At 39.9% G+C, this 12,014-nt stretch overlaps 1 protein-coding gene across 1 annotated transcript in view; it reads left to right on the top strand.

Moving 5' to 3' along the window:
* The window catches only part of LOC101410916 (probable cation-transporting ATPase 13A5), a 304,534-nt gene that overhangs the window by 226,785 nt on the left and 65,735 nt on the right, over window positions 1–12,014 (top strand). Inside the window, exons 37-38 of the mRNA XM_058295542.1 lie at window positions 5,445–5,517; window positions 6,444–6,572. Coding sequence (XP_058151525.1) covers window positions 5,445–5,517; window positions 6,444–6,572 — 202 coding nt within the window. The remainder of the gene's footprint in view (window positions 1–5,444; window positions 5,518–6,443; window positions 6,573–12,014) is intronic.

The raw sequence follows: 12,014 nt of genomic DNA, 5'->3' as shown, positions 1-12,014 counted from the left end.
TGATATAATTCCTACTTCCATCAGCAACGTATGAGGACCCATTTCACCATATCCTCACCAGCACTAAGTGTTATACATTGATATTAATTTTTTTTAAAAAGGAACCTGGAAGAGAAGGGAGATACCAGGTGATATCACCATGTGCCTTGCCATGTGACAAGCTAAGGACCAAGGATTGCCAGCAGCCAGTCCCAGAATGCCACAGTTTTGGGAGAGAAATCATTACCCTGATGATGCCTTGATTTGGACTTTTTTCCTAACCTCAAGAAACTGAGCCATTAAAATCCTATTGTTTAGGATTGTTTGCCTGGGATTGCTTGAGTAGCCTAGGGAATTTGCATGGGATTGCTTTGCATGGGATTGCTTGAGTAGCCTAGGGAATTAAAACACTGGGTTTTCTCTTTGCTTAAGAAAGTGTCCCTTTGCAGAATTAAATATTTCATAGGGTTTTTCTCTTTGTAATTTCTTAATATTTATTTTTAAATCCATCTGGATTATATGCATATCAACTTAATGGAATTTAAGCACGCAGGTTCTGCATCTTAACAGAATCCTTAGTTCTTTTGTTCAAAACAGTGACTAACATGGGAACTTCAGGCTTGATGGCAGTATTACAGAAGATTTATTTAAAAAGAAGAAAAAAAGAATCATAGGACAGACATTAATCCCATTAGCAGTGAGTATGTGGTAATAAAAGCTGATCTGACCCATGTGTAATATAATTTGTAATACTATACAACACCTGCCAGTTTCCTGAAATTGTATTTTTGCAGCTTAAATCACAAGGCCTCAACGATCAATATTTCTTTAGCACTTTACAGTTTTCCATGGGATTCCACATCCTTTATGTTCATGCTTGTGTGGCACATGGCAAACTATAAAATGACACACACAATATACCCTCCCACCATCAGAGAGTGAAGGAGAGAGACATTTCAGGGTGGCAGGTGAAGTGACTTGTTCAAGTTCACCTATAATAGTGGCCCTAGACCTTAGCCCCAGGTTTGCTGACTCCAGATCAAGTACCTGACACTTTTACCAAGCCTCAAACTGACCTATGAGCTTCCTTATGGCAGTGAATGATTATTTGGTAATTTTATAACAGAAAGCAGATTTGCGGAAAAGAGCTGGCAGAAATGAAAAAAGGAGCATCTATTGCCTTCTTTGCCCCCCAAAACATCCTAACAAGCTGCATTGATCTTAATTATTTCACTGAATTCAAGACTTACCTGAACAAACACATGGTTTGGAACATTATAAGAGGGGTGTTGGCAGGAGTTGAATAAGACACCTTCCGGCTTAACCCCCAATCATGCTACATGCTACACAGAGAGAGCTTCCTTTACCTAAACCAGAAACACCTTGCTGCAGGTCTGAGTACAAACCTCAGCACTCAACTGTATTTACATGGAAGTGGATTTGTATACCCCATTGCTGGGCTCCTTGGGTGGCTGCTAGAATCCTGAGAATATCTGGCTCTCTGTGCTTTATCTTGTATGACTTAACTGGGCTCAAGAGACACCTGAGTGAATTCCCCATTGCTCATCTCTGGAGGAAATCCAGCCACAACAAACAGTAGGTCACACAGCAACAAATATTTGAATAATAACAATATGTAGATTATATTGGAAACAGATCCTGGTTCCACTGAACAGGGGCTGGAGAAGCCAGAGGGGGCCTAATGAAAATCAGGCAGTGAGCCTCACAAGCATGGCAAGCATCACAGCACTTACCTTCTCCTAGCTGTTTGGTTGTCATAGAAACCTGTGAGTATAGAGCTTCTGAGTACATTAGCTCAAAAAGGATGCTTATATTATCCTACCCCAGTGTAGTTGGGAATAGTAGAATAATTCAACATTATGAAATAAATATGCACTGAGGATCTACTGTGTGATAGACACTGGGGAATACATAGATAGATACTTGGTCCCAATCTATTGGGAACTGCATGATTAGCAGGGAGACCTGGCAAGAAAACAGAGCTAACAGGTGGAAACATGGAAAGCAGAACATTTCGTTCTTCCTGGGGAATCTAAAGTCTTACAGAGTGGGAGTGGCATTTGAGCAGGGCTTTATGTGAAGGATTAGAAAGAGTGTGCCATTAAAAAACCCAGGGAATAGCTTGAGCAAAGGCATGAAAGCATGGAAAGTCTAATAAACAAATCCAGCTTTATGGCATAATGAGTTTTGAGAATTGCAGTCAAGGATTATTAACTCATATGTCACCACTTCCAAATGTTTTGATTATCATCCTCTTGAGCTAGGCTGAAGTTATATTTGCATTGACTAAAAGAGTTTGCTAAGTGCAAATAAAACAATTTACAAGGAAGGGCATTTACCTTCTTTAAGCAAAAAAACTTATTTTCAAGCATTTTAGGAGAACATATTCATCAACAGAAAAGGCTATAGAATCAATATTAATCTTGCTACTTATTAAGTATATTATTATGGGTAAGTTACTTTAATATTTTCAAGCCTCATTTGTCATATGTACATTGAAGATAACATTTATATCATAGGATTATTTTGAAGTTTAAAAAGTACCAAACAATTTATTCCAAGTTCCCGCACCAGTGCTTGACCCATATTGGTTGCTTGTGTTTTGAACTATTTAAAAATAATATTAACTTTGGTCACTTATATACCTTGTTTTTTCAGTAACTACAAAGCTTTGCTACAAATTTATGCATTTCATTCAAATCAGGTATCTGTTTGTGTGACTTCCTAAACATAATTATGGATTTTAAAAAATGTAACATCATAATTACACTCCTAACTTGAATTAGAATGCTGTTTTTGTATCTTTATGCTGATTTTAACACTTTGTTTTACTTAGGTTATTTTGCTAAAGATGGCTCAAGTAGTGAAGCAATCCCTTTCATATTAAGACATGGTACAAAACTAAATAAAATGTGTACAATGAATTGTCTTTCAAAAAATAGTAATTTTAGTCATTTATATACCTTGTATATTTTTTGAACAAGCCTTGGAGCTTTTGAACAAACCTTTCATGTGCAAAGCAAATCAGTATCATACCATTTCAGAACTTGTCAAGAACTTGAAAGTTATGCATTTCAATGTCATTTGTTTAAAGAAGAAATGACTGACTGGATAAGGTTAAACATGTTGTATATGGTCATGTTGCTGGTAAGTGGCAAACCTGACCATCAGCTCAGGAATTCTGACTGAATCCAGTGTTCTTGTCACAGAACCCTGGCTAACTTCCACACTATTACCCATCATTTAATGGATGCTCCATCAGGCAAACCTCAGGAAGTGAAGTTAGTAAATGAATATGTACCCAACAGTAATATCACTTCTTCTACTCCATTGGTCCAAATTATTCAAGTTCAGACTTTTATGCAAAACCAAAGTAAATAATTTTTTTCCATGTAAATATTAACATTGAATTCATTACGTTCTCTCAAGGGGTAAGTTGCATAATTGTGGTTAAAACTTGTCTTAGCCTGGTAACATTGGTAATATTAAAAAATCATCAACAGGGGAAGTAGCTGTGGCTCAATCAGTTGGGCTCCCATCTACTGTATGGGAGGCCCTGGGTTCGAATCCGGAGGCCTCCTTGTGAAGGCAGGCTCGCCTGCAAGTACCGCGGAGAGCGTCCCGGGCCTCAAGTGCCACAGAGAACTGAGGGCCTCAAGTGCCACAGAGAACTGACTCAGCAGGTGACGCAACGAAAAAGGGAGACAAGCAAAAACACAGAAGAGCGCACAGAGAATGGACACAGAGAGCAGACAGCCCAGCAAGTCACAGGGGGAGGGGAAATAAAATACACGGAAGAACACACAGCGAATGCACACCGAAAGCAGATAGCACACAAAAAGCCACAAGGGGGGGAGGTATATTAAAAAAAAAAATCACCAACAGAACAGATAAGAATAATTTGTTCTAACCTCTAAGGAAAAAAATGTCATATTTGAGTTAGCTTAGGCTGTGTTCAAGGATTGCTGACAGTCTTCAGGCCCTCATCCAAGTAACTGACTTTCGTACAGAGAGAGGTGATGCCGTCCAGGGCTGCTCAGCTGTGCCCCCGCTGGCTGAGCACTGTGCTCAGGGCACCCTTGGCAGTGAGGGGAACTGTGTGCAAACATCCCCTGTCATCTCTGCCTTCCTCTCTCCCGACTTATCTTAGTAGCTGCTGCCTCCACTTCTTTGGGTTCCTTTCATTTCTTCTGCTTTTCACCAAGTCTTCTTTCCTTGCATCTTACCACAAGTGAATCTCTCCATTAGATGTACTTAAACTAATGTTTTCCCAACAACAAACTCTGGAAACAACTTTCTTATTAATCACTAACATTCACTGAGCTCTTAGCATAGCACTGAGTACTATAAAAAGGGCTTTGTAACAAGTAACCTCAGTCTAATTATAAAAATGTAATCCTTCTCAAAAAAAGAGAATTCATTCAAAACTAAAATAGCCATATAAAACAGATACTGTTATTATCTCCACTTTAAGATGAGCAAAACAGAGTTAAAGAGACTAAATATCTTATTAGTGGTGGCACCAAAATTCAAAACTAGTAGCAATGACTCCAGACTGCAGTCTTTTTTTTTTTTTTTTTTAATTTTTTTATTTTTTATTGACTTTGTAATAATATTACATTAAAAATATATATGTGAGGTCCCATTCAACCCCACCCCCCCACCCCCCCTCTCCCCCCCCCAACAACACTCGTTCCCATCATCATGACACATCCATTGGATTTGGTAAGTACATCTTTGGGCACCTCTGCACCTCATATACATTGGTTCACATCATGGCCCATACTCTCCTCTATTCCATCATGTAGGCCCTGTGAGGATTTACAATGTCCGGTGATTACCTCTGAAGCACCATCCAGGGCAGCTCCATGTCCCGAAGACGCCTCCACCTCTCATCTCTTCCTGCCTTTCCCCATACCCTTTGTCCATTATGTCCACTTTATATGAAAAAAAAAAAACACCAAAACACCAATTCATAAAAGAGGAGCTGGCTATTCCACATACAACCAAAGCAAAACCTAAATATTGGTGGATTCTTACAATGGAAAGCCACCTACAGATAAATTCAGCCTTATATGCACATAGGAAAAAAGGCACAGAGAAGGGAAGTAAACCATGTGAGTTCGTCTTGTTCTCCAATCCAACAGTGCATCCTTAAGATACAAAGCTTTGGTTCATTTGCTGAGGTCCTTGGGGCAGTGACTGTGCAATCTTTTACTGGGAGTGAAACAGCATTAAACCAAAAGCATAACTGCTGCTACAAGGAGGGGCTCAGGTGGGGTAGGGGCTGGGGTAGAGAAATGGCAGAATCCAAAGTGCAATTTGAGTCCTTTGCCCAGAAACAATTTGTTTGTGACTTCAGGCTCAGCCTTTACTGTGATAAGATCATGTGGTTTTCAGGATACAGACAATCTAATATGTAAATATTGATTTTAAATTGGTAGCAATCAGTTAAGCTGCACAACCTAGTGGAAGATCACAACAAAGTCCAGGTTACAATCAACGTAAAAGATAAAGGTAAGTGACATGTTCTGCATCTTTGGCATCCTAATAGTTAAAGGTGGAATCATTGGACTAATTATCAGTCAAGAAGAAAAAAGTCTTTTCTGATTGGACTGAGGACTGAGACTAAAGTGAGCCAAGCAAGGCATCTATCATGCAGAATTTAAGAAGGCAAGTTCATGCAAAATCTGATTGTATTTGCAGGGCCATAAGAGTGAGCATCTCCTTAAATTTTACACCTTAGGGACCTTGCTTCCCTCATTCTAGCCCCAAAGCTGATTGAGCTATTCCTAGCTAATATCTAAGTTACTTCAAATTCCTTCTGCCTTCCGTATTTTACTCATTAGAATATTACTAGATGAGCCTTGTTAAGAATCTTTTGTTAGTCCCCAACTAACCATTTCAAACAGATGCTGCATTATACATTTCACACCACCGTCCAGGGCCCAGGCCTGAATGGGCTTATAAATAGTTGGCTAAATACTTGGCATTTGCTCTGAGTTAGCCTGGAATGGAATGGCCATGACTCAATGCAAGGAGTGAGGTGCTGTGCGCCAGAGGAGACCTGCCTGGACGGTTTGTATAAGGCCCCAGTGCAAAAACAGTGCTCTACAAGGGTCTAGAACCCAGCCAAAGAGTGCAAGGAGCAGTGAGAGGATACACTTCTCAGTCAACCAATGCTCTTGAATTTCCACTGTGGACAGAGCACTGCATCAGGTACTAGGATCAAGATGGAATCTTGTGGCTGAGCATTTAATCCTTTGTTATGCCCCAGGAACCAATTCTCTAACCCTGGTTCTCCTGGAATTTGCATTTGAGTGGAGAGGGGTTTGAGGAGGTGAGAGATAAGGAGTTGGAACACAGGTTGCTAATAATCAGTTATCTTCATTAAGTAAAAAGAGGAAAAGATCAGCTAGTCATGAAACTTTGCTGTTGTGTAGGTTTGCAGGATCTGGAGTCCCGTCTCTTGGTTCCCGGAGATACTCTTATTGTCCCAGGAAAATTTTCATTGCCGTGTGATGCTGTTCTGATTGATGGAAGCTGTGTGGTGAATGAAGGCATGCTCACAGGTAGGCATCTGTGATGGGGCTTCCTTTCCATTGTCCAGCATCTAGGCCTAGTGTCAGCAAATCAGATAAACAAATATTTACCTGCTTTATGCCAGGCCCCAATGCTTCGAACAATGAGAGATCAATGAGGGACACTCCCAGACTTCTCATTCAAATGGTGATACAATATACAGAGAAGGGAAAAAATGAGCAATATAATAATTAAGGAACTATAAACACGAAACTAGAAGAAGTTTCTAATTCAACACATGGTTATTTGGAGATGGGTGGAGTGAATAGAGAGCTTTGGGTGCAGAGGAGGATGAGGGCACCCTATTATGGGAGACAATGTTTTTATGTCTTACTCAACATCCAGACAAAACACAATCTGGAAAGTCACCAAGTCCCACAACTGGAAGGGCATAGAGACTTTAGCTTAGCCTCACACTCTGTAGATAGAAAATGGAAACTCCTGGAAAGGAACTTGAGTTGAACCTTAAGGGAAAGACAGTATATCAAGTCTGTTTTCCTTTAGATTTCTATTTCCAGTTGATCTTATCAGCAGAAAACTGGTCTTTTTAGACAGAGTTTGAACTGTCCTAGTTCTCATTTGTACTCTGTAAAGTCTGCTTGAATTTGTGTAATTAGTTAGGTACTATTTATAAAATAATTTTTAGCAAAAAAAAACAAACAAACAAATCAGCACATGGTAATGAGAGAAGAGATTTTACTGCAAAACAAAAAAAGAAACAATTTGTCTTTTCTGTGCTTACAAATTGTTGAATTTTTCTGTTTCCAAATGCTGTGAAGAAAGGGGGGGGGGGACACAAAACTTTTAAACATCACCTAAATGTGAAGGGAATTCATTATCTATTCTTAAATTGTTCAACACAAGCAGATTTCACATTAAAAAATGAGTCTGCTTAATTTAGAACTGATATCAGAAAATGTAGAAAACATAAATGTGTTCAGTATAACTACAAAATTCCTCTTTAGTGTGCTGAAATCTAACTGCCTTATGATAATGGTGAGGTTTTGCATATTGATCACATCTTTCATCCAGAATGCTGCTATAGTACCCAACCTGCCAACCCAAGCCCAAGAAAAACTGTCTTCCTCACTGGAAGCCAGCAACTGTTTCACATCTTCCCACAGACTGACAATGAACCATGGCTTCACTCTTTGACAAGAGAGAACAGGGGGATGGAAGAGAAACCTTTACTGTCCTTGGTCTGCCCTGTCTCCTCTGACTGACTAGGGTGACAGTATTTGCTTTGATTCTCAGGAAAGCTCAGAAAGTTCCAGAGAAATAAAAAAGGTAAACAATGCCGCCTTTCAACAAATGTGCAACAGTTGTCCTAATATGACCTTAAATTCAAAGTGACTTCTCCAAGGGTCTGTTTCTGGAGCAATAAAGTCACCAGCACTAATATTTTTGTAACCTAAGTAATGATAAAGCCCAATTTTAGAGAAAGATGCATAAAACAGATATAGGTATATTTTCCTTTCTCATTAATTTCTTCAACAACAGCTTGTGCCCATAAGCTCTAACTAAATACTTTTTAATGCAGCCTACATAGATACTCCCACTCAGGTACATATTTGTAGAAAGGATCCTGATAGACCAGTCAGAAGATTAGAATCATATTCCTGAAATGTCTTGCTAGGGTATTTGTCCACAAATGTGACTCATATGCTTTTATCTCCTTTGCAAAATAGTCCTTTGCATATATGAAAGTATTTTATTTTTTCCTTAAATTTTTTAAAATGTTACATTAAAAAAATATGAGTACCCCAAACCTTACCCCCCCCACTCCTCCCACATCAACAACCTCTTTCATCATTGTGGCACATTCATTGCATTTGGTGAATACATTTCGGAGCACTGCTGCACCACATGGATAATGGTTTACATTGTAGTTTACTCTCCCCAGTTCACCCAGTGGGCCACAACAGGACATGCAATGTCCAGCATCTGACCTGCAGTACCACCTAGGACAACTCCAAGCCCTGAAAATGCCCCCACATCATATCGCTTCTTCCCTCTCCCTATCCTCAGCAGCTACCGTGGCCTCTTTCTCCACACCAATGCTACAATTTCTTCCATTACTAGTCACAATAGTTCCATAGTAGAATATCAGTAAGTCAACTCTAATCCATACTCTATTCCTCCAGCCTGTGGACCCTGGGATGGTTATGTCCACTCCCCCTCTATATCAAGAAGCAGCTTAGATTCCACATGGATGATAGATGCAAGTCTCCTGCTTGCAGTTGTAGGCACTCTTGGTTCCCTGGTGTGGTGGCTGACTTTCTTCAACTCCCTATTAGCTGGCCAGGGTAAGTCCAATAAACCAGATGGTAGGAGTTACAAGTCTGCTGAGGCCCAGGGCCTGGCTGTCACATGGACAGTTCAGAGATTCAGGTCTCCTGAGTATACAATAACCCCAGTGCCAACCACAGGTCCGGTAAAAGTAACAGAAGAGGCATGTGAAGAAAGATCATATCTCAGTCCAACTTTATCACACTCAGGAACACAAAGTCCAAAGTAATGCCAACTGACCTGGCACTGAACTCCAGAGCCATCTGCCATGACCATAGAACCTGTGGGTCTCTGTAGCCCTCAGGAGAAGTAGTACCTGGGCTTCTATCTACTTCGGCTGTTTCTGGGACCCTGCTAAGCCATGCATAAGCATTACCCCTCTGATGACCTCCCGACTCTTTTTTGGAGACTCAGAGCCATATAAACTCATTTGTCCTTTCTATTTCCCCTTTTTATTCAAGGTCATAAAGGCTGAGATAGTCTGCTGGTCTGAGTTGACCCTTTTATTCAAGGTCTTTTTCTAACTACATCATCAGCTGGTGCTTGGTAGTAATCCCTCAGCACCAGGGAGGCTCATCCCCGGGACGCATATCCCATGCTGGGGCGGGGGTAGGGGGGTAATGCATTTTCACGCTGAGTTTGGCTTAGAGAGTGGTCACATTTGAGTGACATGGAGGCTCTCAGGAGGTAACTCTTAGGCACCCTGCAGCTCTAGGCCTAGTTCATATTTCAGGTGCACAGGCTCATAATCATAGCCATCAGTATCAAGGGCTCATTGTTGGACCTTCAGTCTTTATAGGTCTTTGCCATTGCAGTTGGGGGATTGTTGCTGTTCCATTGGGGAATGTGACAGAGCTTCCCTGGCTAGGAACTCCGCACTCCCTCAGTTGTCATTTTTAATCGAAACCATTATGAAAATATCCAAACATTTTTATGTACTCTGTTATAAAAGTCTTAATTTATGTAAGAATAAAAATAGCAAGTACTCCTAGCACTTCTTTGACAACTTATATTTTATAAATAACATATGTCTCACTTCATCATGGCTGTTACGATATCCAATTTACCACTAAGGAAACTGAGGTGAAAAGAGACTGGGAATGTTCAGGTAGCAAGTGAAAGAGCAGAATTGGAGAACACATTTGTTCCCAAACATAAGGGACCAAAGTGTTGAGAAAGATGATTCTAAGGTGGACAGAGCCGTTGTCTTTATTTCAGTGCTTCACCACCGTTCCCTTTCTCTGTGATGCTTCCATCTAAAACACACAGAATCTCCCTCTTCCACTTCATCTTCTCATCCTCATCCTATTGCCATAAACTCAGTTATATAAGATGCTTAGCTTTATTATATAACTTCCCTTTATTTTAAAAAAATAATTCATTAAAATATATCACCCACATATAACCATACATAAACAATAAGTGTATAGTAATAGTTGTGAACTTACAAAACAAACATATATTTAACATCATACAGAACTCCTTACATTGTTGTTAACCCTTTTTAACTAATGATTAAAGAGCACTGGCAAAATATCACTACTTACCAAAGTATTTTCCCAACCCTCCCTATTTTTATTATCTATATATCATTTATATATGAACAAACATAAACAATTAAGTGTATAGTAAAAGTTGTGAACTTACAAAGCAAAAATGCTTAACATCATACAGGGGTCCCATCCATCAACTCTCTACTAACACCTTGCATTTTCGTGAGATGTTTGTTACAAATTATGAAAGAATATTGTCAAACTCTTACTACTGGGAAGTGGACTTGGCCTAGTGGTTAGGGCATTCGTCTACCACAAGGGAGGTCCACGGTTCAAACCCCGGGCCTCCTTGACCCGTGTGGAGTTGGTCCATGTGCAGTGCTGATGCACACAAGGAGTGCCCTGCCATGCAGGGGTGTCCCCGCATAGTGAAGCCCCATGTGCAAGGAGTGCACCCTGTAAGGAGAGCCAGCCAGTGCGAAAGAAAGTTCAGCCTGCCGAGGAATGGCACCACACACACGGAGAGCTGACACAACAAGATGACGCAACAAAAAGAAACATAGATTCCCATGCCGCTGACAACAACAGAAGCGGACAAAGAAGAACATGCAGCAAATAGACACAGAGAACAGACAACTGGCGGGGGAAGGGGAGAGAAATAAAATAAATAAATAAATCTTAAAAAAAAAATCTTACTACTAATTATAGTCCTTATCTTACATTTGGTGTGTTTTTCCCCAAACACATTATTATTATTTTTTAAATATATTTTTATGACAGAAGTTGTAAACTTATAGAACAATCATGCACATGTGCAGAATTCCCAAACAATACCCCTCTATTTCCACACCACACTGTGGTAGAACATTTGCTACAGATAAGATAATATAATCTGATTGTTACCATGTCCATAGTGTACATTCACCTCACATTCTCCATACTGCCTCATTAGCAACACAGTACATCTTTGGCATAGATGCAAGAATATTATATTCTTACTGCTAACCACAGTCCATAGGTCATTCCAGTTGTATTTTTCCCATGTGATCCCAACATGCTGCAGTAGCGATATACATTTGTTCTAGCTCACAAAGGACTCTTGCATCTGTACCGTCAACCACAATTCTCATCCACCTCTTGGTTTACTGTGCTATTCAGTTCCTAGATTATTCTCTAGCATTCTGTCACTTGGCATTTATATCCCTAGACTACAATTTTCAGCCACAGCCCTAATTATGAACTAGCTGTTACTATTTTGCCATCCACTCTATACATTTCCACACTTTTACATTAAAGCTAATTAAAACTTCTACCTACCTTAAACATCAGTAGTCCGTCTCAGTCCTCCTCTTATCTGCTTTAAGGATCCACCACCTACCACCAGGTCTTGAAGATATTTTCCTACAATTTCTTCTAGAGATTTTATGGTTCTTGCTTTCATTTTTAGGTTTTTGATCCATTTTCAGTTAATTTTTGGATAAGGTGTGAGAAAGGGGTCCTCTTTTCTTCTTTTGGCTATGGATATCCAATTCTTTCAGCACCATTTGTTGAATGGACTGTTCTGACCAAGATGTGTGGGTTTGACAGGCTCGTCAAAAATCACTTGACCATACATGTGAGGGTCTGTTTTTGAACCATCAATTTGGTTCC

Source organism: Dasypus novemcinctus, chromosome 4 (genome assembly GCF_030445035.2).
Source record: "Dasypus novemcinctus isolate mDasNov1 chromosome 4, mDasNov1.1.hap2, whole genome shotgun sequence".
NCBI classification, from domain to species: Eukaryota; Metazoa; Chordata; class Mammalia; order Cingulata; family Dasypodidae; genus Dasypus; species Dasypus novemcinctus.
This window is presented reverse-complemented; position numbering and strand designations above follow the sequence as displayed.